At 38.2% G+C, this 27942-nt stretch overlaps 5 protein-coding genes across 5 annotated transcripts; 3 read left to right on the top strand and 2 right to left on the bottom strand.

The window, feature by feature from the left end:
- Positions 1 to 368: 368 nt before the first annotated feature.
- Positions 369 to 5945, bottom strand: icam5 (intercellular adhesion molecule 5). The gene is made up of 10 exons (XM_043235552.1): positions 5691 to 5945; positions 3812 to 4057; positions 3404 to 3721; positions 3117 to 3158; positions 2630 to 2899; positions 2175 to 2522; positions 1840 to 2079; positions 1533 to 1760; positions 1205 to 1453; positions 369 to 1117 (listed from the first exon to the last, which is right to left on the bottom strand). Exons 1-10 carry the CDS (start codon positions 5737 to 5739, stop codon positions 960 to 962), a joined length of 2148 nt encoding a protein of 715 aa, XP_043091487.1. The 5' UTR covers positions 5740 to 5945; the 3' UTR covers positions 369 to 959.
- A 125-nt stretch (positions 5946 to 6070) lies between these two features.
- On the bottom strand, positions 6071 to 14228 carry angptl6 (angiopoietin-like 6). The gene is made up of 7 exons (XM_043235556.1): positions 13454 to 14228; positions 11853 to 12319; positions 10979 to 11116; positions 10163 to 10370; positions 7772 to 7965; positions 6649 to 6919; positions 6071 to 6556 (listed from the first exon to the last, which is right to left on the bottom strand). Exons 2-7 carry the CDS (start codon positions 12306 to 12308, stop codon positions 6372 to 6374), a joined length of 1452 nt encoding a protein of 483 aa, XP_043091491.1. The 5' UTR covers positions 12309 to 12319; positions 13454 to 14228; the 3' UTR covers positions 6071 to 6371.
- A 114-nt stretch (positions 14229 to 14342) lies between these two features.
- On the top strand, positions 14343 to 19003 carry ppan (peter pan homolog). The gene is made up of 12 exons (XM_043235555.1): positions 14343 to 14497; positions 14766 to 14930; positions 15008 to 15109; positions 15612 to 15662; positions 15858 to 16028; positions 16195 to 16271; positions 16452 to 16559; positions 16675 to 16798; positions 17602 to 17680; positions 17777 to 17906; positions 18173 to 18336; positions 18411 to 19003. Exons 1-12 carry the CDS (start codon positions 14483 to 14485, stop codon positions 18785 to 18787), a joined length of 1563 nt encoding a protein of 520 aa, XP_043091490.1. The 5' UTR covers positions 14343 to 14482; the 3' UTR covers positions 18788 to 19003.
- p2ry11 (purinergic receptor P2Y11) lies at positions 18992 to 22836 on the top strand. The gene is made up of 2 exons (XM_043235559.1): positions 18992 to 19129; positions 21676 to 22836. The coding sequence occupies exon 2, from the start codon at positions 21698 to 21700 to the stop codon at positions 22592 to 22594; it is 897 nt and encodes a 298-aa protein (XP_043091494.1). The 5' UTR covers positions 18992 to 19129; positions 21676 to 21697; the 3' UTR covers positions 22595 to 22836.
- A 1791-nt stretch (positions 22837 to 24627) lies between these two features.
- On the top strand, positions 24628 to 27909 carry eif3g (eukaryotic translation initiation factor 3, subunit G). Its single transcript, XM_043235558.1, has 10 exons — positions 24628 to 24765; positions 24853 to 24899; positions 25569 to 25657; positions 25744 to 25803; positions 25887 to 25991; positions 26830 to 27019; positions 27101 to 27208; positions 27288 to 27424; positions 27615 to 27721; positions 27803 to 27909. The coding sequence occupies exons 1-10, from the start codon at positions 24743 to 24745 to the stop codon at positions 27816 to 27818; spliced, it is 882 nt and encodes a 293-aa protein (XP_043091493.1). The 5' UTR covers positions 24628 to 24742; the 3' UTR covers positions 27819 to 27909.
- Positions 27910 to 27942: the final 33 nt, after the last annotated feature.

Below are 27942 nucleotides of genomic sequence, written 5' to 3' on the forward strand. Positions count from 1 at the left end.
CAGGAGGGAGAACTTCAAAAAAACAGAGTGGAGGGGCATGGCCTTTATTAAATTATTAACACCACACGATAACAATCATTAACAAATCTTCTAAAAACATACGCCCTAAAAACATGCTGTTTATTGATTAACATGCATTTTGTTAATTTTGTTTTTTACATACGATATCATACAATGGACAGTCAGATACAGTTCAAAAATATACATAAAAAGTATATAATCTTTGAATAGTGAATCTCTCTCTCTCTCTCTCTCTCTCTCTCTCTCTCTCTCTCTCTCTCTCTCTCTCTCTCTCTCTCTCTCTCTCTCTCTGGGGTTTAAAAACTACAAAACAGGCTCCAAAAAGAAAGTAAAATATGTTGGCAAAAGAAGCTTGTTATAATTTTTATTTTATTTTCAGAAACATCTGTCCATCATTTCTGCATCATTATTATACAACTTTACTTATAGGACATGCATTAAAATGTGTTGTCAAACCTGTATTATAACCTAACCCTTGAGATTGTTCATGATCATCATCATCATCAAAAAAAAAACATTAAATGAGCAAAAATTAACAAAAGTAACATGCTATTTAACACAAACTTGTACTTCTATTTACATATTTAACTAAATATGATCATCTCTCAAGGCAAACCGTATGTAACACTTATAAAGCAAGTAACCATAATCAAAATACAGCAAACAATTTTGTCATGTGACACGTTTTAAATATTTATTTATTAGACCTACTCATCTCAAGCTTTTTTTCTTCTTACTAAAATATCATCCAAATGATTAGGCCTAGGCACACAGATGAAACGTGCATGTCGTACAGTATTAAGTTTAACATGGTACACCACAGATATTTATCAGATGTATTTATCGTAACCACCTTGATGTTCAGTGCATTGGCGTTTTTTTTCTTTTTGTTTTTATCGATGTAAACATATCTGCAGCTTCTTAAAACAAGATCAAACTCACTTATGGTCCCCGTTGCTTAAGGGCCGCATTTCATGCTGTATTTCATACCATCCTCTTGATTTTCTCCTTTTCCACATTAAGACCGCTAAAAAGATTAAAACAAACAATGCAGATACCACCACCACAGCAATCAGAATGTAGTAGGTAATGTCATCTAAAAAGGAAGGGGGAAAAAAAGTTTGTTATTTATCCTGCAATTAATAAAAGCTGTCATTTAATATTATATCATACTGTTTTCAACCTTTTATCTCCACTAAGAAGCTCTTGTAAATGCGTCCAAATTCATTGCTGGCACTGCATGTGTAAACTCCAGCATTGGTAGACGTGGCTCTCTCGATGTTTATGTGGCGCCTCCCAGTGGAGATGTTTTTATTTTTGAAGCTCCACCACACCTCAGGTTCTGGGTTACCAGTCGACGGGCACTCTAGCGTTATATTGCTGTGTTGTTCCACGATAAACTTATCTTGGCTGTCATAAAACACTGGAGCATCTGTGTTAAAAGTAGAAGTTGTCTTTGTTAATTAATTGGCAAAGGTTATTAAAGAAATACATTGTAGACCATCTCTTACGTAGGACGTTGAGGTTGAATGAAGATTCAGAAGCTCCGTGTTTGTTAAGTGCGGTTAACCTATAAAGGCCACCATCATTCCACTTGGGATGAAAGTCATGCTGGAGCATTTTCCCATTTTTGTAGAGGAAGAATTGAGGCTTTGGACATCCATCAGCTATGCAAGGCCATTTGAAGGGTGTATTTTCTTTTACTTCATAGCTCCCGTTGCAGTTCAGATTTGGAGGATCTGTTTTGGGGAGATAACAATCAACTTAAAAACACAATCAGACACAAAATATAATTTCCTGAAGAACTCTCACACTTACACTCAACAGTTATGTTCACGAAGCAACTATCAATACCGCCGTAATTGCTGGCAATGATTACATATCGGCCAGAATCGTGTTTGTTAAGAATTGTAGAGGAATTGACTGATGATGATCTGTGTGTCCAGGAGATGTCTGGCTTAGGATTACCCACAACTGAATAGGAACTTGAAGGATATGAATCCAGCGAGGTCTCTGTCAATGGTGACCAGTCGCTACAAAATGTAAATTCTGAAGCAACTGGAATAGGAGAACAGAAAAAGACATACTTATTTGAAAGAAGTTCTTGCTTCATCACATGTGTGGAGACATTAAACAATATTTTGTTCACTAACAATGTACAGTAATGTTGAGAGGATCTGATGATATTGTGGGATGAGGCTGAGGTCCTTCTGCTCCCAGTTCCAGCTCTGCTACACACTTATATTGAGCTCCATCATCAGCTCGATCTGGACGGATCAGGAGTGTAGCAGTTTCATTCACTGGAGTCCGGATGGTGTCATTATTAAAGGTGGTTTGATTAAAGGTGGGTTGATTTAGCAGAGTCTGTCCTTTGTACCATTTGACAGTGAGATACTGAACAGGAGCCACACCGAGAACGTCACACTGGAGCTCATACTCCTCTCCCTCCATCATTGGTCCGCTGTGATTCACAGTGCTGATGGACACACTGTCTGGAGTCTCTGTGGAGGAAAGATTTACACGCTCTGACACCTGCTGTGATGATGACTCTACATTTATTAGATATATCTGAGAATTAACAGAAAAACAGAGTAACAGAGAAACTTACTGTAAACAGTGACTGGGAGCTTTACTAAACACTGATGCGGCTTATCTCCTTTTTTACAGTTTATGAAGCAATATGGCTCAATGTCCCATTCTGTCAGTTCTGACACTGTCCATGTGATCAGACTCTTGTCTCTGATCATGGGCACTGCTCCCTCACTGGCTTCCCATCCAATCCCTTGATGCTGGACTGAAGTTTTGCAGTCAGCAGAAACACGGTCACCGTACTTCACAACAGCTCTCCATGGGACGATTTGAATAGGACAGTGATTTTCTGCAGAAAAGGATGTGATTGAAAACCAATGAAGCTCTATCACAGAATAACAGCATCATTTACAAATCGGTTTGGGCATTTATCAGTACTGCACTTTTCACGTGTATTAGCAAAAAAACTAGCAATGCTTTAGTGGCTTTTCACACAGAGCGTGCTTTTGACTTTAAAATCATGACACTAGGCAGTGGAATGAAAAAATCTAGTAGGACATCATCACCTTGAATGATGGTCTCTGTTGAAATGGAGTATTTTGGTTTATCTGAGGAGGACAGAGATACAATTCTCAGAACAACCGGAACATAAGGAGCAGCTGTTATTACCAGATCACTAAACACATTGTACTGAAACCTTTTTATTTGCATTAATTCATAATATGTAATATTAGATTTAAAATTTTAAATTAAATGTTCTGCATGTGATGAAATGTGACAGTCGCTTCTCAATAGAAGGACGTCGGAAAATATGAACTGAATTAAATGGCAATCCTGGAAATAATAAACTTACAGTAAACTTCAGCATTGAAAGCAGATTCTGTAGGAGGAGGTCCTTCTTCTCCCAGTTCCAGCTCTGCTACACACTTATATTGAGCTCCATCATCAGCTCGGTCTGGACGGATCAGGAGTGTGGCAGTTTCATTCACTGGAGTCTTGATGTTGTCATTAAAGGTGGTTTGATTCAGCAGAGTCTGTCCTTTGTACCATTTGACAGTGAGATACTGAACAGGAGCCACACCGAGAACGTCACACTGGAGCTCATACTCCTCTCCCTCCATCATTGGTCCGCTGTGATCCACAGTGATGATGGACACACTGTCTGGTGCCTCTGTAAATAGATTTCAAGGATATTGATATCCACAGTCGTGAGTGAATTCAAGAAAATCATTTGTTTTAGGGAAAAAACAAAAAAACTCACTGTAAATGGTTATTGGAAGATCTTGTGAACACTCCATTTCAGTAGAGTTCATGTAACATGTTAGATTCATCTCCCAGTCCGTCACAACCATAGTTGCTGAGATACCTTCACTGTTCACAACTGTGTCGTCAAATCCCCATCTAAAGCCAGTCTGATGTGTGGTGTTGCTGGAGGAGCAGTTCACCGAAAATGAAGCTCCATATTCAACCACAACATCAAAAGGGCTGAACAAAATCTCGCAGGCGTCTAAATAGAGAACACACAATTATGATAAAAAATAATCTATGTGCAAGGTAGTATTATTACAGTTCATTGAAATTAGTCATGATTCATGTAAACTGAATTTCTGCTTTACTTTGACCAAATGACTTGCTGAAACTTAAATGTGATGAAGATGTAAATGGCAAATGTGAATGAGTTTATTTCTTCATCAAAAGAGGGTTTGAGTCTAGCCTTAAATTAAGGAAGTAAGCTGATGTCATAAATAAGTAACAAGTTATAATAAGTAATAAAGGCTACCTATTTATTTTAAGAGTATTAACCCAGCATGCTTTGCATGTGGCTGGATATGGAGAGTAAATAATAAAATTAAGTGCTATTTTATGTGCTTTTGGGTGAAGGGAAACATCGGTTAATGGATAATGTCAAGTTATGTTTTACATTTAAACGTGTTTCTGTTATGTTGAAGTTTCTGTAATTACTGCTGTGCAGAAGAGCAGAGCTTATGGGTAGTTTGTGAATAACTGCATAGAATAACATGAGCAATGATGCTTTGTTTAGTGAGTAGTAGTTTTGGTAATGCCAGTGTAGTTATCTACTTGAGTTATCTAGTATACAGTCTTTTAATTGCACGGTAACTGAAAAAATCTACTTAAAATAACAGCACATTTTAGTAATAAAACTGAATGCTTTGTTTCATAGACTAAATAATTCTGTGTAATATTGTTACATTTTTTAGTAGATAGCATAACATTTTTGCATTTTTGATCTTGTACATATCTGTTCGCAATTCAAGAACCACGTTAATAGTTTTATGATCCATGTGACAAAATGCACAGCATGGTGTCCAGGATTATTAAAACATTGCTTTTTACAACTAACACATATGGGGATGAGAGTCTTTTTACTGAGTGTGTTTGTTGTGATAAATGGTGCTTGGCAACCATTGGTTTTATCATTTGCTCATGCTGGTCGTTAGGAAAAAACCTTTTTGGTACCTTACGGATCTTGAACCGCAACAGACATTAATGACAAATTGTGGTTTGTTGCTATTATTTTGCCAAACCATCTAGTAAACAACCACCCACTGTCCCTCGCAAAATAACTTCAGAGATGCTTCAAAACCATTCAAAACACTGCATCCACATCGAAAAGATCGACTAATTGATTCAATCAATATTCAGTTTACATGAAAACCCCATTTAGAGAAACAAAGGTCAGCATGTCTTTAACACTTGGGCGTTGAAAGTGTGAAAGCTACTTGACGACCTGCCTACATGTGCTCTAGTTTCTAACACCTACCACACCCTCTAATAATTTTTCAAATGTCACAACTTTGACAAATAAAAAGTCTATGGTCTCTGGCTTTAGAAATGAAGAGCAGTTGTCGAATACAATTAGAAGGAACTGTTTGCAAACTGCGATAACTTATTATTTGTAAATGACCATGGAGATCTAACCCTCGACACCATCAAAGCGGCTTCAGTGTTAATAGAAAAAGAGCTGAAGAAAAAAAGAAAAATATCTAAAAACAAAAGAAGTAAAACAGAACTTCAATAATAAGGATGAACTCCCTAGATGGTTTTCTAGGCTTAAAATAATTAAAAAGCTGAAGGGATCGGCAGAAAAACAAAAAAAAAAATAGAAGGTGAAAACTTACCACCATGGCTCATCAAGAAGAGACCTATCAACGGCTGAAGCAGGAGCATTGTCAAACAAATGATAAGCAGTGATGCTGGTTATGCCTGAGATCGATGATAGATGCAAAGATGCAGTCTCTCCTTTGGTGTTGTATGTGAAAAGGATTTATTTTCTCTTAATTGTGATAAGCATGGCGTGAAGTCTCTAAGAGTCTGACAACAGGAAATCCTGTCTTAACTCGCAGTAGGAAGAAAACCTCATGCGTGAAGCAATACAAAATGGTGCAAAATACATACTAAAATATTAATGAAAATGTTTTTTTTTTTTCAATGAATACTGTTGTAGTTTAAAGAAATAAAATTAAAAATAATTTTAAAAATATATACAGTATATATGCGATTTTCCAAAATACCACTTTTTTATTTGACGGTTGAGAAACAAAATACAATCAAATGGAAAATATATCAAAACTATTGTAAAATTACAATATTGCATCTGAATAAAAATATTCAAATCATGTCTTTGTTCCGACAGTATTAATAAAACTTCAAGACTAGATCTCTAATAAAATAACCTGAAGCTGGACGAAACCATTTAGTGCTCATTGTCACATATTTGCATAGAAATGGCGGCAAAATGTGGCACTCAGTTTAAGTACTCTCAACTCTCTGGGTGGTCTTCTGATTTGTTTCTGTGGATGTTAAGCAGGTTTGATCATCATGGCCACTTTCTTTAGGGAGTACGAGCCTCCGTGGAGCTCTGCCCAGTAAACACCATCCTGGTATCGACTTCTGTAATGGCCTCCTCTATACCACACCCCATTCAAGTTGGAGTGGGCACACATGTGGTACCACCAGCCACCCTTCTGGTAATGAGCACAGTTACCTATTGAGGACAAACAAACAACAAATGGCTTTAAGAAAAACTTGACTGACCATACAAATGATGTAAAATCCCCAATAAAATAGACTGAGCACCTGAATAAGCGTCCTTGTCGCGGTCTAGAGTGGTGAACGCTTTATTATTGTGCCATGAGAGGGAGTCTCCTGCGTTGCCTTGATAACTGCCCAACCGTAGCCGATACCAGTCACTCTCCGCTTCCACCCGAAAGCTGTCGTACTCCGCAAACGCCTGTCGTCCTTGCCAGTCTTCCATGGCTACTCGCAGCTTGTAGGTGGCCTGAGAGGTGAGCCAGTACAGGTACTCCAACCCCAGCCAGTATTCTCCATCCAGATTGCCAAAGCCATGCTGTATGTAGGCAATAGTTGTCTCATTACTTAAAGAAAGTTCATTTTGTATATTAAAATGTAATATTCATAAGGGTGCTCATGGGTGCACCTAATAGACATTATTTTGCAGCGTACGTGGCCCACAATGCCTGTCAGCTGAGAAAATATTTCTACTCGTTGTTATAGGTGTGGTATTGAAGATGGAATACACTGCATGACTGAACAGATAACCTGGACCGATTTAAAATAATTATATACTTGACAACTTTGCAAATCTTGCCACAAGTCATAAGTATTTACCCATGACTCTTTCTACACTATACACGAGTAGACGGTGACAAGTGACTGTCTTTATCTGATTGATTAATCCATTCAAACGATTCAATCAAACACACCGATTCATTCAGAAACTAAAAAAATGACTGTCTTTATGAGTGGGACCCTGATTCATTTATTCAAACGATTTGTTCAAACACACTGATTCATTCAGGAACTAGATAATTGACTGTCCCTATGAGTGAGTCATTTAATTATTTACTCAAATGATTTGTTCAAGCACATTGATTAATCCAGAGACTAGTGCTGTCAAATGATGATGATGTATCTGAATAGTTGCACTTCTCTTTCACTCACTTGCACTTCTATTCTACTATAAATTAAACAAATGACCATATGTGAAATGAGTAATAGGCCTTTTTAGCACTTACAAAGCACCGTCACAAAGTACAAAGTACTCTTACAAAGAGATTGAATTTGTTTAAAACTTGTTGCTTTGGCAGAACTGTTACGCAAAGTTCACTTAGCACAGATGTTATGAACACAGGCCTACTATAGCAACTTTATCAAATAAGTCATGTTTTGTTTCATGCACCTTGTACTGTTCCCAGGTCCTGAAGAAGTTGACAGAGCCATCCTGTCTCCTCTGGATAACGGTCCAGCCACCCTGAGCTCTGCTCTGGTCACACCAGGCCTGCAGAAGTTTGTTAGTATTGCGTGGTCGCAGCAGGTAGATACCGCTGGTCTTCTCCCCTGACTCCAGCACATGATGACAGTCATCCCACGGCCCTTTTAAAGAGACAGTATATTTTATTCAGTATTTATTTATGAATAATGTATTAAATAATTCATAATGAATAAATATTTATCAATAATTCATGTCCCTAATACAGTTTTTGAAGGTGGCAATCAAGTGAACAGGTAACTACGCATTGTTCTTTGGTTTAGGTTTGATTGGATATTATGGCAAAAACATTTAACATAAAAAATATTGCTGGTGTTTTCGGGGTGAAAACAAACCAGTGTTGTATAGTATTAGTTGTCTTGTCTTGGTGTGGAGGAGCTGGATGGATGGTAAAGGGATACGGTTCTGTTGGTTCAGAAAGCAGCAAGGTCATGACCTGTATACTGTATACAACCATCTCTCAGCCTTTACTTATCAGTTCAACATTGAGGAATTCACACTCCTACAAACCACCAGAGGAATGTGACCTACTGCACTCACTGGCACGTTGCATTTATCTGTACCTAGATACAGACTAACACCTAACAAAAAAAAAGATTTATTAAAGAAGCAAACAAACAATGTGCAAACAAATCAACATGTCAATTACAGTACATGTCAATTATGGTATGTGCAAACAATAAAAAAAAAAAAATTATTTTATTAAAAAAAAAGTTTCATTTTGAATACCTGTACCATTTTTTTATGTTATTTTACAATTAATTTAAATTCACTCTGTAAATGTTTCTCGTTTAAAGGAACAGTTCACCCAAAAATAAAAAAACACTGAAAATACTCACCCTCCAGCCACTCAAGATATACAGCAGATGCATTTGTTGCGCATTTTAGCCGGAAATTACAAGTATCTTAAAGTTTCCCTATTATTGGTTATAAAAGGCTGACATGCATGTAAATAAAAAAAACACTTTTATTTTTTTGCAACATGCATTTATTTTTACCTTATTTGTTCAACGACCCCCAAATGATTTGTTCAACGACTAATCTTTCCAAACCCCTCCGGTGATTGGTTGATTTTATTTAAGGCAGTTGCTGTGAGTTTTCAACGCTCCAAAAGCTGCATCTTCATTCAGGCCAACATGAAAATGCGAAGTGGGTGGGCAATATGCTAATGTTTCATGGTGACATCAAAATACTCGTTTCAATAACTCAGAGTTGAGAGATAATAACTCTTTACGCAGTGCACTTTCAGATTTAAAACTTTGCGGGATGTATTCATTTACTTAGAGCTGTGTTACACACTCCATTAAAAATGTAATCTTCAGTAATCCATAATAGGTGCATAATAGGTTTCATTATGAACAGACAAACATCTTTTTGCCTCTCAATACATTAACTGACGGACTTGAGATGTGTGTATAACTTGTAGTTTATTCTGCTTGGCCTCTCAGTACACTTTTAGCAATTTCTCAGTTTGAGGTGAACTGTTCCTTTAAAAAATTTTCTACACAAATATCTAACTCGAAACCCTTCTTTAATTGCAAACGTCAGCATGAGTGTGCTTTAAAACAGTCTAGTGGCTGCCGTAAAAGTGGCTGTAATTTGGGTTTGTCAAATGAAGTGGACTTGTGTCCTGTAATCTCACACCCAACTTGGTGGAGGCAAAAGCATTGCATTGTAATTCAAGGGTTGTTTCACGAAGCTTTTATAAAGGTGGTGATTAAGTTGCCTCTGCTATGTGCATGTGTGTGCGTGTGCTTATGCTAATAACACCGCTTTCAGCCTGAAAGCAGCTCTCGCAGTTCTGTGAAGAGTAATGAGGGTCACCATCTCTGATAAGGCACTGTTTGGAATTCTCAGAGATAAAGCTTCCTGACACGGGTCACTGACACCCAGGGCTTCCGAACTCCTACGTGGGAAACACGGATGCGACTCGCATCTGGGATTCTTACTCTTTTTCTAAGGCAAGGCTCATTTTTACTATTGCTCTTACTTTGGGTTAAGGATTTGAACAAACCCCTTATTGTAAATATTAAACTTTACGTAAACCATTTGTGCTGCAGACATGAATTAGACTTCAAATGTGGTGGATTGCTGAAGCATTTTTACCAAGGTTTTCACTCTGAGAATGATAAAACAGGCAAAAAGGATGCGTTCGCATCAAAGGAGGGACAACGCTGAGTCATTTAAGTAATTGTTAGGTCGTTCAGTACACTGAAAATCCTAGAAAACGCAGTTGCAACAAACTAAAAAACAGTCAAAACCGCAGTGGCAGCTACACCCCCTTTAAAGGTTTTAGGCTACCTGGAGATTTAGTCACAGGGTAACTGGTGAAAGGTATGTCTGTTGGCAGAGTGGGCAAGCCATCCAAGGTCTCCAGCAGTTCCGGAGGGCTCTGTTCCTGGTGCAAAGGGACACTTTGGTCTCTTTGGATATTTCTGGCCACTCCTTCGTGCTCTGTGTTCTCATCCACAAACTCACTTGACTGTTGAACCGGAAGTGATGTGGTTTCCTGTAACGAAATTCATGCTAAATGTGACATGGCAACGGCTGTTTGTTCGTGGATTGTCCAAACCTGAAAGCTCAGACTCACGGAGGAAGAACTTAAGAGTTGAGGAACGGTTGGATGCAAATGCAGACAGTGTTTATTAAAACAATAACAAAACACAAGAAAAAACTAATCCAAGATGCAAGACGCAAACCACAGGCTGAGCTCATTGACGTCATCCGTTAAAGAACACCACAAGACTACGGCACCATCTCAAATGGCACACTTCATGTGCTTTTACGCTCTAGTGGCTGCTGTGTACGCTGGCGTTTGCTATTTGCCGCCTAACACTGAGGCAAGCTACAAAGCAGACTTTTATCATACATTCAAAATGCCCTTTTGTAACGAAACATGCTGCCTCAGAAGAAAGCCACGAGGTGCCATTTTGGAACAGGGCCAATGAATACAGGAAACACACGGGCTACAAATAGGGGTTAACAAGACTAACTAAACACAGCTGGAAACAAGCAAACTAATAACAAGAGGAAAAAGGAACAGGAAACATGTAAAACTACAACATAAAAGTCCACATTACAAAGCAAAAGCACAGTGCCCATAGCAGATGTTCTTACCTGCGGTTCTTTAGTGGGGTTCTTGAGCTGACACTGTTTCTCTAGATGCGTGATTAATTGGCTCTGGTTGCTCACTAGAGAAGTAAGTGCGTCATACTTCTTTTCCAGGTCTCTGTAACTGCTGGACACCTGAAGCACCTGTTAGGATTTTTTGTGAAAAAAAAAAATGATTAAAAAGTAGAAAACTTAATAAGCGATGCAAATAATTTTCTCTAAAATGAATGCATCAATACATTCATTGTGAAAAACAAGTGTGCTTTATAGTGTGAATGTACACTTGTAGTGTACTTAATCTTAATATTGAGTATTTGCAAAAAATGTATGCAGATTATATAATACTATATTTTTAGTATAATGCGAAATATTGCAGGTAATATGATATCATTAAATATATTAAGTGTATTTAAAGAGACTGTACACTTTCATTACTATTTTTCACACATTTAAAGTGTGTTTTGTTGTCACACTAAAAGGTAAACTTTAAAGTATACTACTACTTAAAAATGTAAAATGAACCTGTTTAAAATGTTTAACTTCAACAGCTTCATTATTACAAATGTGTGTTTACAAATATACTGATTTTTACAAATGCCATTAACATATTTTTACTTCACATGCTTGTCCGAAAACATGTGCTTAAGTGGGTCAACAAAAAAGCTAAAATTGCTTCACTTAAGTGTATATACTAAAGCATGCTAAAATGCACTGTTTAGTCTTGCTTTTTTTAGATTATATTAAAATGTAGGGCTTTTTATTTCACATTTGGGTAAATCTGTGCACAGTCATTCTGAGACTCTCCCATCTCACTTGCATCTAGGAGAAACAACTGAGGTAATAATAATGTTTCTTTACAGTAGGGAATGATTTGAGCTACCTGGGCCGTTGCATTAAACACCAAACCCTCGAGCCTCCGTTGCTCCAAAGCCTGATCCTTTTTCTGGATGATCTCATTCAGCAGTTGAGCGTAGAGTTGGGTGATGCGGGCGTTCATGTTGACGCTCTCCCTTCGCAGAACTCGCATCTCATTGGCCAGCGCGCCCTCCTGCTCCAGCTGCCCACGCATTGTGTCCAGCTGTTCCTGCTGGCGGTCCAGCAGCGCGCGCAGGGACGCCATCTCAGAGCGGTTGACACGAGCCGTCTCGGTGCTCACGCAAAGCGCCCCCGTTAACTTCTGCTGAGGTACGATGAAAGTGTAGGAACAGCGGCTCGGCTTGTTCTCTGTCGCTCGAGATGGCCTTTTCTGACCCGCATCACCCTTGGAGGTGTCTAAACCGCAGCCCCCATCAAAAACCAGCAGGAAGACCAAGGCACAAGTCACTGGAATTTCCATAAGTGTTGCAACTGAGCCATAAGAAACAAAAAAATGCAAAATCTTAGCATTTTACAGACTGCACGCAGACTGCGTGTGAATTAGCCACCAACTGGCATTAGATTGTGTTGTTCAGACTTGAACTGACTTGAAAAAGAAGTTAAAAAGTACTAAACCACTGTGACCACAAAATTTCGAAATTGGGATTTTTCATCGTCTTATTGCGAAAACCTTTCTATTGATGTACAACATGGTTTGCTAGGCTAGAACAATATTTGTCAGCGATATTTTCGTTTTGTTTCTAGTCTGGAATCTGAGAGTGCAAATAAAATCTAAAAAATAAAAAATCTTACAAAAATACATTTTGATTTGTTTACAGTAGGAAATAAAATATTTGTATTAATGGAAGATGATCTTTGCTTAATGGCCTAATGATTTTTCGCATTAAAAAAAAAAATCTTTTTGAGCTATAAATTTTTGCTACAGTGTCACAATAAATTTTAATTTTCCAGTGAGCTAAAACTTTTTACAATTCATTTTTAACATTATAAGCAACTACTCATTAACTGAAGAGGCCTGGCTTTTTGATGCATGCCAGATGTTCATGTTTGATGATGTTTTGCCTTTTCTTGGGTTAATTAGCATGTCAACAGAAACAGGGCCTGACTCAACCTTTTATTTCATCTGATTGTCAAAAGCAATAGCTAAAGTCAATGCTGATGAAAATTACAGCTTTGGTACACATCATAAATGTCATAAGCAATTAACAAATCTAAACATTGACTGAGGCGACTACTGAAAACTCAAATGTACTAACAAATGTACTAAAAACACTCTGATGCCTATTAGAGAGTACCAAAAATGAATACAAAAGTAATGGCAGTTTGTTTAAATTTGAAGTAAATGTCTCCAAATGAATTATGAGCTATAAGTTAATAAATAATTTGGAAAGTTTCACTTATGATATTGCAAATTGCATATATATATTTAAAATATTTTGATGCTCTTTAATCCAAAGCAGCTAATATTTATGGGACATTTCAACTAAAGCTACATAACTGAAATGCTTATTTATATTTACAGTAATTATTTTTGATATGTATAAAATAAACCATGTGGAATATATCCATGTAACAAATGACATTAAGAATAAATATTTCTCTTACCTTCTAATATCACCAGATGATCTTCTCTTTTTGGATTAAGCCACTTTTTAAGCTAATGCCTTGTCCTCCAAATGATGCAAACAATATATGAGCGTATGATCTGTGCTCTTTATAACTAAAAGCTTATATCAATGAAAATTCACTGTCTTTGCCATTAATAATTGAACATGATTGCAGCAGAGGTTGCCTGGTCGGTGCTCTTCAGTGGAGACGTTCAAAGACAGTGGGCAGCGGGAGACAAACCAGACTGACAGTAAACTTTTAAAGCAGGAAGATCAGCTCTTGTCAAAGGATCTCTAAACAAAGAAGAGTGTAATTACAAACCATCCTAATGAGACCAGCCCCCGTCCTTTCTGGTCCTGTCCCCCAAACGCAAGCACACCCACCACCAAGAACGTCATTCGGACAACTTTAAAGATGATTTCCTAATATTTTGATATTTGTTTGCAGCCTCAGATTCCAGATTCTCAGATCTCAGCGAGATATATTGTCCTGTCCTAACAAAAAACGAAAAGCCTATTTATTTTACAAATAAAAAATGACCTGTGTGACTGGTTTTGTGGTCCAGCAGGGTCACATATGCCAAAATACAGCTAATTTTAAAATATTATATTTTTTGTTGTTGTTGTTTTTGCCAACAATATTAGGCCTACAGAATGTAGGAAATTGCTCAAATTTACACGACTACTTGCTTTGTAAGAAAAATAACTGTAATGCTAGTTCTGTCATGGTTGAGACTACGACTTTCTATGACTTCTGCAATTATAAGATAACGATATTTGCAAATATATACCAATATACGCACGTGCAGTAATTCATCCCGTCCAACAGACGGCGCGTGTGAAAATCAAGCGTTCAGCTTGTGCGCGTCGTGCAATGCCCTGCGCATGCGCACCCACGCCGCATGGATTTACAAGATGGGTGCTGGTTAGCAACACGTGAAGATATTTTAGATGAGGTATTCGCGTTAAAATCAAGCCAAGTTCAGTTTTGCGCTCTCATCTTGGATAGGTTTTACTGTCCTTAAAAATGGGGAAATCGAAGGTAATTATGTGTTTAACGTGCATACATACTTAAGTGCGTGTTATGAAGTACGTTACTAGTAGTCCGTCTGGTTTTGACTTTGCAAAATCTATTCATTTTATTATATGGAATGAGATTCGGTAATGTGTGTATGTATATATGTGTGTGTGTGTATATGTAGGTGTGTATATATAATATGTATGTGTGTGTGTGTGTGTTTAGCTTTATGACAAATTACAAATTAAAGGTAACAATTCGCTAAGCTACTTTTTTTGTCTCATGGACTAAGAACCAGAGGAAAGCCCGCCTGGACGCCAGCCGTGTGGCCGAGGAGACTTACTCCTCTGTGCCGCACACCTTCGTGTTTCACCGCGGGCAGATCGGCAGGAACGTCACTCAGCTCGAGGCAGACATGAGACGAGTCATGGAGCCCTTCACTGCCAGATCTCTGAAGGTGCTCCTCACAACTGCTGCTCAGCTCTGCTGTACTGTCTTGTGTTTACCCGCTGACACTGTTGTCCTGGTTTGCAGGTGCGGAAGAACAACGTCTTGAAAGATTTTGTTGCAGTGGCAGGACCACTAGGAGTCACGCACTTCTCCATATTTACCAAAACTGAAAATACTATAAACATGGTGAGTGTATGAGTATTATGTAAAAAGGATAGGGTTCAATAGTTACTGCTACATTGGTTATTTGGCTGTTGTATATTGTGTTCTGTGTGTTTTTTAGGAACTATAGTGAAGTGTGACACATAGGCATAGTACACCTGAAATGTACTGTAAATCTGTAATTTATTCACTCAAGTTGTTCTATAGCTGTATGAGATTTCAAATTCTGTTGAACACAGAAGAAGATATTTTGAAGCATGTTGGTAAAAGTTGACTGTAGCCCTTGGCGTTCATGGTTGGAATGGTTACCATCAACTGTATGGTTTCCAATATTTATTAAAATGTCATTTAATGTGTTAAACAGAGAAAAGGTTTGGAACAAGGGTAAATGATAACAAAGCCTTTTATTTATGTGTGAGCTGTCGCATAAACTTACATTTTACTTTCTTATATCTTATAACTTTAATACGAAGATTGAATTATTTGTTCAAATACAATAATACCTAAAATTACTCTTTCTCCACAGAGGCTTGCACGTCTTCCCAAAGGTCCAATGTTATATTTCCGTGTTGCAAAGGTATATAATTGCTCTACTTTTGATCTGTCTTTGGTTTGATTTCTCACATTCAAGGGCACAAATGATGACATTTTAAGATTTTGACTGTGAAGTGATGTCTTTTCAAAGTAAACGTACTGATGTGTCTAGTCTAACACTGACTATATTACGAACATTCATGTAATTTGTTCTAAAAGTAAATGGTCTTTGTTCCAGTACACCCTCATCAAAGACGTAGTTTCGTCTTTAAAGAGGCACAGGATGCATGAACAGCAGTTTTCCCACCATCCTTTGCTAGTGCTGAATAATTTTGGCGTCGAAGGCATGCACATCAAGCTGATGGCCACCATGTTCCAGAACATGTTCCCCTCGATCAACGTACACAAGGTAATCCACTCGCTCAGAGCTGTAAAATGTTTCTACACGTGTGATGCAAGTATAGTCTTCTGAGATTTGTGATGTGTACATCCAGCTGATGTTGTTGTCCTCTTGGTGGTGAGAAGCTATGAAGCTTTCTGGTGCATGTTTCGATCATTTATTTCTTGTTTCTCAGCTCAACCTCAACAGCGTAAAAAGATGTGTGCTGATAAATTATAAACCCGAGTCCCAAGAGGTGGAGTTCCGTCATTAGTAAGTGGCTTTGCTTTGCTTTCTTGTCTCCAATTTTAAAGGTGCACATGATGCAACTTCAAAACATGACTTTCCTGTGATTTTTGTTTTCAAAGTAAACGTACTGATGCATCTTCAAATGGATGCTATGTTGTGAGCTTTCTAACAGTGTCCGCTAAGCCTCTCCGTTTCCTCCTGCAGCAGCTTGAAGGTGGTGCCCGTGGGCATGAGTCGAGGGGTGAAGAAGCTCATGCAGGAGAAATTCCCCAACATGAGCAAGTTGGAGGACATCAGCGAGCTCCTCATGAAGTTAGTCTTCCGCGAGCTGGAGATCATTCACAGAATTTGATGCATGTGATGAAATGTATTATAAATAATGGAACAGTGATGTTTCAAAGTAAACGCTCTGATGCTCTTTCTGTAGAGGCGTCAATCTTTCAGAGAGCGAGGCAGAGCAGGACGGAGACCACAACATTACAGAGTTACCTCAGGTGTACTCAGGTCGTGGTAACATGGCCTCGCAGCAGAGCGCTGTTCGGCTGACTGAGGTGAAGAAACCCATCATGCTAGGCTGCATTTTAAACTAAAGCTATTTTTAAAGGGATTGTTCGCCCAAAAATGACAAGTAATTAATTACTCACCCTCATGTAGGACCTTTACAGGGACATTACAATTATCTTAATTTGTGAAGTCTTTTAATGGAGGATCAGAAGAGATTTCTGATCCTCCATAGACATTGTTGAAGGTACAGAAAGGTAGTAAGGACATTGTTAAAATTGTTCATTTTTTTTTCTCTTGTTCAACCATCTTCAACATGCACTAACAATGTTATAACTTAAAATGAGAGCTTTTTTTTGTTAAAGATCATTGATCTGAATAGGTATAGGTTAGTTTCATGACAGATATATCCGATTTACTGAGCTTTAAAATAATGTCCACTATCTACAAGTATTACCAAGTTGGAAGAGTAAGGTTACATTTTTTTTTTTTTATAAATTTTTTTTTCTCAAAGTGTTTGTGGTTTAAGGTTCAAAAAACACATTATTTTCCACATACTCTATATTTATTGTTGCTCCTCTAAGCCCCTGAATGGGTGAAGTGAGCTCTGATTGGTCAGCTATCCACTGTGTTGTGATTGGCCAAATACCTGAAGCGTGTGACGAAAATGTTACACCCCTTACCTTAACTTGATGCCTTTTTCCAGCATTATTGACACAAGCAATAAAACCTATTACAAATTGAGGCATTTGTTACATCCAGTGGGGACATGATTATTAAATGACTTGGTACTGTCTTTTTGCATCGGATACATAAGTCTACTGGAAAATAATGTGTGTCTGTTCTGCTACAGATTGGTCCAAGAATGACTCTGCAGCTGGTGAAGATATTAGAAGGCATGGGGGAAGGAAAAGTACTTTATCATTCCTTCAGTAAGTATAGTTTTGAGTAAGAGAACGTTTTAAACACCCAAACTAGTTATTATTGAGCGAATCGCTAAACGAGTCCAAAATGTGCTTCATCTGCAGTCTCAAAAACAGAGGAAGAGATTCAGGAGATTCTGAAAAGGAAGGAGGCCCGTCTGAAAGAGAAAGAAGAACGGAAGAGAAAACAAGAACAGGACATTGCTCTTAAAAAAGAAAAACGAGATCAGAACAAGTGAGTAGATCTGCTGCTTGGGTGAGTGGCGATGAAGAGCTGGATGTTTTAACCTTGGAGATCATTCATTTCCTCTGAAACATTACAGCATTTTGTATTTGGTTGCTTCAAAACAATCTCCAAAAATAACCTGTAAAACATCCCATGCTATGATATTTGTATTTGAATGTTCAAATGAAAAGTCAATCAGAATACCATAGCGACGTTTTGTTTTTAAATGCAAGTTCTATTGTATTTTGCTCCAAAAATGTTTTCTTTTCTTAAAGGCAAAAGAGCTTGGAGGGCATCAAGAGAAAGCGGCAGCAGGAAGGGCAGGAATCAGATGATGAAGTGGAGGATCCTGGGAAACTGGAGGACCAGGCTCCAGCCGAGGAGTCAGAGGACGAAGCAGAGTATTACAGGCAGGCTGTGGGGGAGGAACCAGATGAAGGTATTGTTGTAGCAAAACTACTTGTGAAATTTTACTGTTGCAATCTGGTTCTAAGTTTTTCTTTAAATTTACAGACATGTTTCCTGGTGCAAAAAGGAAGCGTGGTCCTGGAATGTCTTCAAAACCCTTTAAAAAGAGGAAGCTGTCTCCGGGGAAGACCCCTCCTCATGACAAAAAGAGGTTTAATTCGTCTGACAGAGGAAATAAGAATGGCGGAAAGCGATTTGGGGATAGAAAACCGCTAGAGGGAAGAAACGGGTTTAGGAAGAACGAAGGCGGCAAAAAGTTTGCCCAGAAAGGAGGCAAGGGCAATAGATTTGCAGGGCAGAAAAAAGGAGACGCCGGCAAGAAGTTCGGCGGACAGAAAACGTTTAAAGGACGTGGCGTTATGAAACGTCAGAAAGGTGCCGGAGGAAAAAAGGACTTTAAACACAAGAAAGGGAGAGGCTGAAAGAACTGAAAGCAAGGTTGAATGCATCTAAACTGTTTAACCACAAGATGGGAGTGCTGCTTCACCGATGTGTCACACATGATGATGATGCACCAGTCATGTAATATATCAATGCAAAAACATCAGCCAATCAGCGCTACTTTACGTCAGACTTGTGCCTTGTATAAATGTTCATAGATTTGGGTACATTTTACCAATAAATCTTTTTCAAACTACCACGCGGCTTGTGTTGCAATCGTCTCGATGCTTTAAATGTCACATGTGCCTTCCTGTGTGATTTCACTGCTGCACTTTTGGCATGAGACAGGAAGTTTGTTGACTGTTGGTACCGTTCGTGACTTGGTAAGCTTTATCGCCTCGTTTGACTGATTTTTTTTTTTATTATTAAATGTACAAGGGTGAGTGTTTATGAACTTATTTTTTTAATTTTTTTGTTGTGGTCCTTGTGCACAACAAATGTTGGGAATATGTATAGCAGGGAGTATTTAACTGTACTTGATGTAGACTTGGGTTGAATACATTAAGGTGTTTGTGCTGGATTCTTATTTGATTATCAGAGTTTCGTTTTTATCAAATTTGTGAGTGCTTAACACTTAAATGATTCAAACATTATGACAAATTGTTTTACAATTACTGCAAATTCTGAAACCCAGTAACTCGTATCTTAAACTAACACTTTCATTAGCAAAAAGAGTTCAATACATTCTGAAAGGAATAGTTCAGTTCAGGTCGTTTATTCACCCTGAAGTAGAGTACCTGTATGAATCTTTTTTCTTTTTTTTTTTTTAAGTAACCATTGATTACCATAATACGAAAAATAAATACAGAAGACAAAGGTGACACAAAACAGCCTGGTTACAAAGCTTTTTCAAAAATCTTTTGTGTTTTGTGCAGAACAACAAAATTCATACAGATTTACTTGAAAGGGTGTGCTTAAGACTAACGTGACATCTTCATTATCGTGACATAACACGCCATGAATATGATGGAGGTTTTATGCGTGTTTATGACGACTGTCATTGCGTATCATTCACTCAATTATGTAATTTTTAATGCAAATATGACATTATTTGAGAGGTCTTTATTAAATGCTAGAGTAAGGATGGGGTAGGGTCATGTTACGGTTAATTACAAATAATGTAATATTTTCTTTAAAAAATGACATAACTGAGTGTAAGACACTTAATGACAGTTGTCACAAACATGCATGAAACCTTTTTTTATGCATGATTATGTAGATGACGTGTTACCAAACAAAGAATAGCTGATTTATAGATGAGGTAATTCAAGTGTAAATAACAACAGAGGCTATTTATACCAAGTGCACATAGCGGTGGATGCTATATACACCAAGTATAAATAGTTTTTAGTTATGTGCTATTTACAGGAAGTGAAAAGATTTACAGTAGTTGAACATAGCAGCATTATTTAAGTGCTATTAGCATTTTCTACTACTTATTGCAAGTGACAATAATCTGCACCTCAGTATGGAAGTACACTATAAAACAATGCAACATATTGAGTGTAAATGTCCGTTTGAATTCAAGTTAATAAGTAGCTGCCATGGTTGACACTTTCATTTGGACAAAGCCCACCCTAACCCTACCAAATACTTTGTTTAACTTTTTGATCATTTCCTTCATTTTTATTGGAAATAAATGCTTTTTTGATGTGATTTGAAATTTGAAAGGGGGAGAAAAAGAAGCAGACGTCAAAATACGACCACCACGCGTTTACTATCTGCACCACTCAAACTGATTACGAACAGTGTTGCCAGGTCCACGAAATATTTCCAACTTAAAACCTGCCCAAATGGAATGAAAACCAGTGTCAGTCAGATTAGACCAGAAAACTGGATTCACGCAAAGGGCCTTAAAAACAGTTATAAATGTATGTGCGTGATTGCGTGCAGACACATATATGCGTTACAGTTTTTGTACTTTTCTCTTAACCATGTTATAACACGCAATGTATTTTTATGCAATCTTAAACAAGAACATGTCCTCGCTGATATTTCCTGACCCTAGTCAGAAGTACTTATGTGTACTTACCTTTTTCTCTTCTCTGCACTTGTCTCTGATGCTCTTCTCTCCAGATCTGCTGCTGTCGTTTACACAGAATATGCTTTAATACAGTAGCCCGAAAAACTAGGTGAACTTGAACCCTTGTATTGTGTTTTTGGTCAGTTTTTTCTCGCCACTGAACCTCAGAATTTGAGAATTTCTACTTCGTCTACAAAAAGTTTTTTGACGCTTTAAAAGTGCCGAAAAACGGCCCGTCATTTTTCCCGCCACTGCATTTTCAAAATTGCGCGGAAAAACCCTGGCAACACTTCGAACGACCATCTTGTGGTCTACCACAGTCACACGCTGGTGGGCGGAGTTAGTGTGCATAGCCACTCCGATCAATACTTCAGAATTCATTGCAAAAATAGATAAAATATAAAAAAAAGTACTTTTTTCTTAACGTGAAGAACATATTTTTCTTACCTGATGATCCTAGGCTTTTCGTGGAACTATGGATGTCAATAAACCTTTGTTACTTATTACTTATAACGGTGCTTTAACATGTTGTGCAGTTTACCAAACCACGAAAACAAAATCAAACTTACGAAATTACCACAATGTTACTGTAAATTTATATAATTAGCTTCTAGCATCTGTAGCCAGACGCCAAGATGAAAGGCACGAGATGGGCAGCAATGCGGCTGTGAAATATTACTTGGTAAAACATTTAGCTATGATATATTAACACTTCATAATAACTGCACACTATTAGGTAAGCATTAGTATATAGTCATTTTGCTATTTATAAAGCACTGTTCCAACGTTAACAGGCATTGATAGCAGTTTGTACAGCTATAAACAAATCTCGTTTGTATTTTTCAGGGGTCAGAGAACATCAGGGACAATGAACAGCAGTTTATTCTGCAATACTACATTTCAGATCGGACTCCTCCCGCCAATGTATGGCATTGAGATGAGCGTGGCTCTGCTAGGGAATATATTTGCCCTGTGGCTCCTGGTGACCAAAGAGAGGCAAAACTGGCACACTGGAGTAGTGTTCTCCTGTAACCTGGCCATCTGTGACATCCTATACGTCCTGACCTTGCCTTTGCTCATCATTTACTATGCCAAAAATAAGAGGTGGAGCTTTGGAGATGCTGCATGCAAAATCGAACGCTTCCTCTTCAGCTGCAACCTCTACGGCAGCATTTTCTTCATCATGTGCATCAGCGTCAACAGATACATTGCCATAGTTTTCCCCTTCTTCACCCGGAGCTACGTCAGGCCTAAGCACGCGAAGATCGCCAGCGTGCTGGCGTGGATCTTCGTGATCATCGCTTCGTCGCCAGTCCTCAAATATGCTGGAACCGAAAACGAAGAAAATCTCACTCTTTGCGTCTCGTGTCGCGACAAAAGCCTGAGGATATCACATTACAAGTACACTCTGTTCCTCGCGGTTGTAGGATGCACGATTCCGTTCTTAATCACCTTTGCGTCGTATCTGGGTGTGATTTGGGCGGTCCTGAAAAATAAAAACATAACCTTGCTAGAGAAGAAGAAGGTGGCTCTGATGGTCGCTCTGGTCTGCATACTTTACTCCACGTCATTTGTGCCCTATCACGTTCTGCAGACGTACAATAACTATCTGAAGTCTAAGCTGTTAATGAAATGCTGGGTGTATAACTCATATCAAGTGTCAAAAGGCCTGGCCACCCTGAACATGTGCTTGCACCCGCTTCTATACATGGCTGTGTTTGACAGCATACGGACCGCTTGCTGTGGAAAGAGTTCAGATGAATAACTTTCATACATCTTGGCCAAAACCTCACGCTGTGGCTTCCTGAATGTACATCAAATGCACCATTTCTGTTGATGGCTGTATCGTTTTCTTGTATGTCTGCAAACCACATACAAAATGAAAATTATTTCCTTTGTGCCACTTCTGTGTAAGCTAACAGGAACGTATCTGACATTAAACACTGACCGTTACAATGCTTCTATTTTGGCTGCAAACAATGCCAATTAAAAATGTTTAATAAAAGACTGACTTGGTTTATTTATTTAACAATGTTCTTGTTTTTTTTTTTTTTTTTTTTTAATTGGGGTATATAGGTCTCCAATATTATTTTAGACCTTTGGGATATATTACGTTCAATGTACCTAAACATTTTTCAGAAATATAAAAAAGCACATGAGAAACCTAGACACTTAAAAGGTAAAGAAAAGAAAACTGATCCACAGAACTAAGGCCAATGCTATTTCCTAATTAAATATATATAAAGTAGGAATGCATACCTCAAGATAAACAAAGTTTGCTTGTAGCCTACAGTCAATTTCACAATAGATATTGAATAAAAGCAGCTTTAGAGAAAAACAGCCTTTAAAATCTACTCTTTATACATTATGTCCTATGCATAGATACAGTTCAGGAATTTATAACCTTTGTAACCACTGCAAATTAAATTAAATTAAAAGTATTAATATAAAAACATAGTTTGGTAAAAGCTGTGGTTACTTTGACAGTTTTGTAGGTTCATATTTAGGAAGTAATTTGTATATGTTTCTACGTTACAGATGCCTTTTTAAAACTGTTCTGGAACATACTGGCTTTTTAGCTTTACTTCTATCGTGTTATTCCTCAAGAAGTCAATACTATCTAATCTGAGCAGACTTTCCCTTGTTTTATCGTTTCCCTCGCCGCAGTCCAGTGTTGCCAGATTGGGCGGGTGAACAAAATTTGGGCAGAATTGGGTGTAGTTTGGCGGTTTTCAAACGTATAAACTGTTAATTGGGAAATAATAAAAACTGGTTAAATATACAAGCACGAATGTGCATATACTGCATTCAGTCAGTCATCACGACGTTACTAAACACACTCGCACACACACCGCAAAGAGATTGATGCTGATATTGACTTAGCCAGTCAGCATTAGTCAGATCAGCAGACAGAAGTGATGATTCATAAGTGACGGCTTTGTGGCTCAACAACGGATCTGATTTGGCACGTAAGTGATCATAATGCCTAAACGTAAGTTTCAATGTATGTTTCAAAGATTGGGAGTGTTTTAACACGATGATCACTGCATCGCAGAAATCAGGGAACAGTTAAATTATTTACAAAAAAAATCATTTATATCTATGTGATCCTGTCTTTTACATTTTAAGATGTCCAGATTGGTAAATAAAAGTCCTGTTAAGTCATAAAAAATGCCAATATCCTAAAGAAATTATATATATATATATATATATATATATATATATATATATATATATATATATATATATATATATATATATATATATATAACTCAGTCCTGTTATAGCATATAAGTAACATAGAAATAGCAAATACATACTAAATAGCCAGATGGCACACATGCTATTAGCATGAGGATACTGTGATTTATTAAACATGTGTATTTTCAATGAACAAATAACATCCAAAATAATTTAAGTAACAGTATGCTGAGATTCAGTCTCTCAGACAGGGTTGAAATACCATCAAATATATTGAAAAGACAATGAGAAGACTTACCTTTGGTCTCCCCATTGCCTTGAGAGGATCCGGATAATGCAACTTTCAGTTGAAAAAAGAAATATTTTGAAATTAGGGTAACAGGAATGAGTGAAAACCACTACTAAAAAGTTAAAAAGTATCAAAAAATGTTATGCATGTGCACATGCAACAACAGTGTACTTAGTAGTTATTATAAATTATTTATTTTCATTAATTTTTTTTGCAGTTGGCAAAATGTGATGATGCTTTGTTTAATATTAAAGTGTACTTTAGAGTTAATTTTCATGCACAGTCATGGGCTGTAATCGCGCATCCTCTCCGGGCAGCCCTGCCGCGGTCCTCCGCTCGCACAGAGGCGCTGTCGCGGCGCGTCCTTTCACCAAAACCGGCCCCGGGAAACACTTCCTCTCGAGCCGCGAGACGACCGTGAAGATGCCGTCGATCGAATTCGACGAGTAAGTTCCTCGTGCGAATGAACCCGTACAGTTTTATTTACGCTTGTCACAACTTAACGGTCATCTGCTCTCTCGTGTTTCCCACAGCTCGAAGCCCAGCTGGGCCGATCAGGTGGAGGAAGAGGGAGATGAAGGTAACGTTTCGAGGCCGCACCGCAGCCTCACGCACGTGTTTAAACGCTCGCTAATTAAACCACGCTCGTTACATTGAACCATGTGAGAACATACTGTAAAGTAAAAAAAAAATACTTTACCTAAAGTGAAAGTTACAGTCAGTGAGTGTGGAGTCAGCCTGACTGAGGAGGGCAGCTGCTGCTAACTGGTGCTGAGGCTAGCGTTTTGTGTTGTTTAATGCTAAAATAATGCTATATATACACACTTGTGCTATACTGAATTACTTCAATATATGCTATAGTATATCCAACTGTAATATATTATTCACAGTGCTGTTATTCTTCTGTTATTTTACATCATATTGTGTTCTGAAGTGCACTACAATGCTAAATTGCACCATACAGTACTGAAAATTAGACAGATTATTGGACAGATTATTAGAAAGATGATAAAATAAAATATTGTTGTGAAGAGTTAGAGCTGCGAATAACACTTACGGGAGTGCGTGGTTGTTGTTTTTTTTTTTTTTTTTTTTTTTATTAATTTGTATGTGCACACAGTAAACATATTAATATTCTAGTTAATATTAAGCTAATGTGAGGTCATTACCTTGTAGGAATATACCATATAAATGTATTCATTATTATTATTATTATCGTCAACCTTTATCCATTAATTTTTTTCAATAGGTTCACTCCCTTCACCAAAAGAGACGGTCAAAGGTAACATCAAGACGGTCACCGAATACAAGATTGATGAAGATGGCCAGAAGTGCAAGGTCAGCAGAATTTCTGTTAATAATATATAGTACTTGTAGGAAAGGTTTCTGAAAAAATCAAGTTTCTTATTTTGTCTTTTGGTCAGATTGTGAGGACGTTCAAAATTGAGACGCGGAAGGCCTCCAAAGCGGTTGCCAGGAGAAAGGTGTGGCTTAATTATTGTTGTTATACTGATTTCTCCATTAAATGTATTGTTTATGGGCGATTAATTGATGTTTCATCCAATAGAACTGGAAAAAATTTGGCAACTCAGAATTCGATGCACCAGGTCCCAATGTTGCCACCACTACAGTGAGTGATGACGTCTTCATGACCTTCATCTCCAGTAAAGAGGTATGATGATGAGAATCCAATAAAGCTTTTTGCACTGATCCACATTAAAGAAATGGTTCACCCAGACGTGAAAATTAGCTTAAAAATATTCTAACTGTCATGCCGTTAAATATTGTGGATGAGTTTGTTTCTTTATGGGAACAGAGAGATATAGCATTACACCAATAAATCCTCTGCAGTCGATGGGTGCCGTCAGAATGAGTCCAAACAGCGGCCATGTTTGTGAATCGAAAAGCATGTTTGTTTATAAAGATACTTTTGCTTCTAGTCATCTCAACATTACGGTGCTTTATCCAGTGAAAAAGTAGTCCCGTCTGAATCAGGAGAGAAATATGCATTGACCAAACATTTACAATCCAAAAACGTTTTGGGGGTTTTAATGTGAGATGGACGACATGATGGACTTCCTTCACTAGAGGAAGAGTAATCATGGGTTTTATACTCCTTTTATAACCTCCTATTTTATTATGTAGAAATAAATTGTCTTAATGATGAAATTGATGGACTGGATTGTTGTGATGTATTTATCAATTGTTTGGACTCTCATTCCGACGGCACCTATTTACTAAAAAGGGTAATTAGTGAGCAACTGATGTAATGCTGTATTTCTGCATCTTTGTTCTCAAACTCATCTACATTTTGGATGGCCTGAAAGCGAGTACATTTTCAGAAAACTATTATTAGTTAACTATTCTTTAAATGAACAAGTTTGTCGCCGCGTTGCCAGATGAGTGTTTTTAAACTGTTCCGTTCTGACTTGATACTGAAGTCCCAGAAGTGTTTCACTTCTCTGTTGTACCGACGCCAACTTGAAGTGATTCTTCTGCTTGTTTCGCAGGACTTGAACGCTCAAGACCAAGATGAAGATCCCATGAACAAGCTTAAAGGACAGAAGATCGTGTCCTGCCGTATCTGTAAAGGGGACCACTGGACCACCCGCTGTCCGTACAAAGACACGCTCGGCCCTATGCAGAAAGAGCTGGCCGAGCAGCTGGGTCTGTCCACGGGGGAAAAAGAGAAGGCAGCTGGTATGCAAAATTCGTGTTGTCCTGTTATGCAAATGTCATTCATATTTTGCTTTATTAAAGCAATTTAACTTCGATATCCAGAGCCCGAACCTGCCCAACCGGTCCAAAACAAGACGGGGAAGTATGTTCCCCCCAGTCTGCGGGACGGTGGTACGCGCAGAGGAGAGTCCATGCAGCCTAACCGCAGAGGTACGTCTTTCATATTCACATCTCAAACCATGTTCTTAATCGAGAGCCTACTGGTAACGTGGTGCTGTTTTCTCTGCAGCTGACGATAATGCTACAATCCGTGTGACCAACTTGTCCGAGGACACCAGGGAGACAGATCTGCAGGAGCTTTTCAGGCCTTTCGGCTCCATCTCTAGGATCTACCTGGCCAAGGACAAGAACACAGGCCAGTCTAAGGTGAGAGATGGGAAACACTTTCATGACAGAAAGGAAAGAGAAGTTAAAGATTCACGTTGACTCATCTGTTCGGTTTAAGAACTAAACGGGAACCTTTAGCGGGATTGTTAATCTAAGAATAAATTTGCTTGCATTAGTTTTAATAACATGCCTGCGTGAACCAAGTTGACTTCTTTCCCCGTTACTCCAGGGCTTTGCTTTCATCAGCTTCCACCGGCGTGAGGACGCTGCCAGAGCCATTGCCGGTGTGTCCGGCTTCGGATACGATCATCTCATTCTTAACGTGGAATGGGCCAAGTGAGTCCTCCTTAAACCGAGCCAAAAACGAGCAACAGCCATGCTTTCTCTGATCTAATCATGTTTTCTCTTTCTTTCCAGACCATCCAACAACTGAGAGAGCTCCATTTATATATTCCAGGAGGTCTAGATTTGTTGTACCGATTTGTATCAGGCAGTCATCCAAATAAATGCATATGAAACATCAAGTTGTCTGTGTTCACTCTGGGGTTTTGTTCTGC

The sequence above is a fragment of the Puntigrus tetrazona genome, chromosome 3, assembly GCF_018831695.1.
Source record: "Puntigrus tetrazona isolate hp1 chromosome 3, ASM1883169v1, whole genome shotgun sequence".
Taxonomy (NCBI): Eukaryota; Metazoa; Chordata; class Actinopteri; order Cypriniformes; family Cyprinidae; genus Puntigrus; species Puntigrus tetrazona.